Source organism: Galeopterus variegatus, unplaced genomic scaffold (assembly GCF_000696425.1).
Source record: "Galeopterus variegatus unplaced genomic scaffold, G_variegatus-3.0.2 Scaffold24850, whole genome shotgun sequence".
Classification (NCBI taxonomy): Eukaryota; Metazoa; Chordata; class Mammalia; order Dermoptera; family Cynocephalidae; genus Galeopterus; species Galeopterus variegatus.
The window spans coordinates 6571-8139 of record NW_007750961.1 but is presented as its reverse complement, the minus strand read 5'-3'; the positions used below and the strand labels follow the sequence as shown (position 1 = coordinate 8139).

At 39.5% G+C, this 1569-nt stretch overlaps 1 protein-coding gene across 1 annotated transcript; it reads left to right on the top strand.

Moving 5' to 3' along the window:
- Positions 1–365: 365 nt before the first annotated feature.
- On the top strand, positions 366–1286 carry LOC103583620 (olfactory receptor 7A10-like). The gene has a single exon (XM_008564886.1). It carries the CDS (start codon positions 366–368, stop codon positions 1284–1286), a length of 921 nt encoding a protein of 306 aa, XP_008563108.1.
- Positions 1287–1569: the final 283 nt, after the last annotated feature.

Below are 1569 nucleotides of genomic sequence, written 5' to 3'. Positions count from 1 at the left end.
CTTTTCTATTGGGATGCCTTTTACGTCTTTCTCTTGCCTAATTGCTTTGGCTAGAATTTGCAGTGTCATGTTAAGCAGAAGTTGTGAAAACAGACACTGTCATCTTCTTCCTGATCTTAGGGAAAGCATTCACCTTTCACCACCATAATGTTAGCAGTGGGTTCTTCTTGCCTATGACATTAGTCATGTTGAGGAAGTTTCTCTGCATTTCTAGTTTGTTGAATGCTTTTATCGTGATAGTGATGGCGAGTTTTGTTAAACGCTGTTCCTGCATCAATTGAGCTGGTCATGTATTATGTTCTTAATCACTGCTTATAGTCAAATTTGTAATGCTCTTGTCTGTGTTCCAGTAGTTTCATCAGTACATGGAACGAAGAAATCAAACCTGTGCTTTAGCATTTATCCTTCTGGGACTCTCGGAAGAGGCAGAGCTGCAATCACTACTCTTTTTGCTGTTCCTGGTCATGTACCAGGTCACTGTCATTGGAAATTCTCTCATAATTGTGGCTATTATCACTGACTCCCATCTCCACATACCCATGTACTTGTTCCTCTCCAACCTGTCCTTTTCAGACATCTGTTTAACCTCCATCACAATCCCAAAGATGCTGCTAAAAATGCAGACACAGAGCAAAGTCACAACCTATGAAGCCTGCCTAACCCAGATGTATTTTTTCTTGGTTTATGAAGGATTAGACAACTTCCTCTTGACCATGATGGCCTATGACCGGTTTGTGGCCATCTGTCACCCCCTGCATTACACGGTCAGAATGAGCCCTACATCCTGTGGTTTCCTGTTTCTGGCAACCTGGTTATTGAGTGTGCTGACATCTTTGTTACAGGGATTAATGGTTTTGAAACTGTCTTTTTGTGCAGAGTTGGAAACCTCTCACTTTTTCTGTGAGCTGAATCAGGTGGTTTTCCTTGCTTGTTCTGACACCTTCCTCAATGACCTTGTGATGAATTTTGCAACAGGATTTCTGGGTTTCATTTCACTCACTGGTATCCTTTTTTCTTACTCTAGGGTTGTAGTCTCCATTTTGCAAATTTCATCAGCTGGAGGCAAGTATAAAGCATTTTCCACCTGTGGGTCTCACCTTTCAGTTGTTTCCTTATTCTACGGTACAGGCCTTGGAGTGTATCTTAGTTCTGCTGCTACCCAAAACTCCAAGGTAAGTGCTATAGCCTCAGTGATGTACACTGTGGTCACACCCATGCTAAACCCATTTATTTATAGTATTAGAAACAAGGGTATAAACCATGCCCTAGAAAAACTGTTCAGGTGAAAAATATTTTTTGCATACAGGCTACTTTGTTTCAGGCTTAAAGAGTTACTCATGAGTAAGAAGACTCTAAACCCTTGAAGAACTAAATTATGATACTATTTCCAGTTTGGAGAAAGGTAATTTGCATTGACCTTATTTACAGTTCAATCTCTTTATTTTTTATACATTATAGACCACTGTTTCTTCAGTATTTCCTTTAAAAATATTTTGACCTTCCTCCTCATCTTCTGTGGGGGCAGTCTATAAACAAAGTTTAATGCATATATACATATATTTTTTTTTT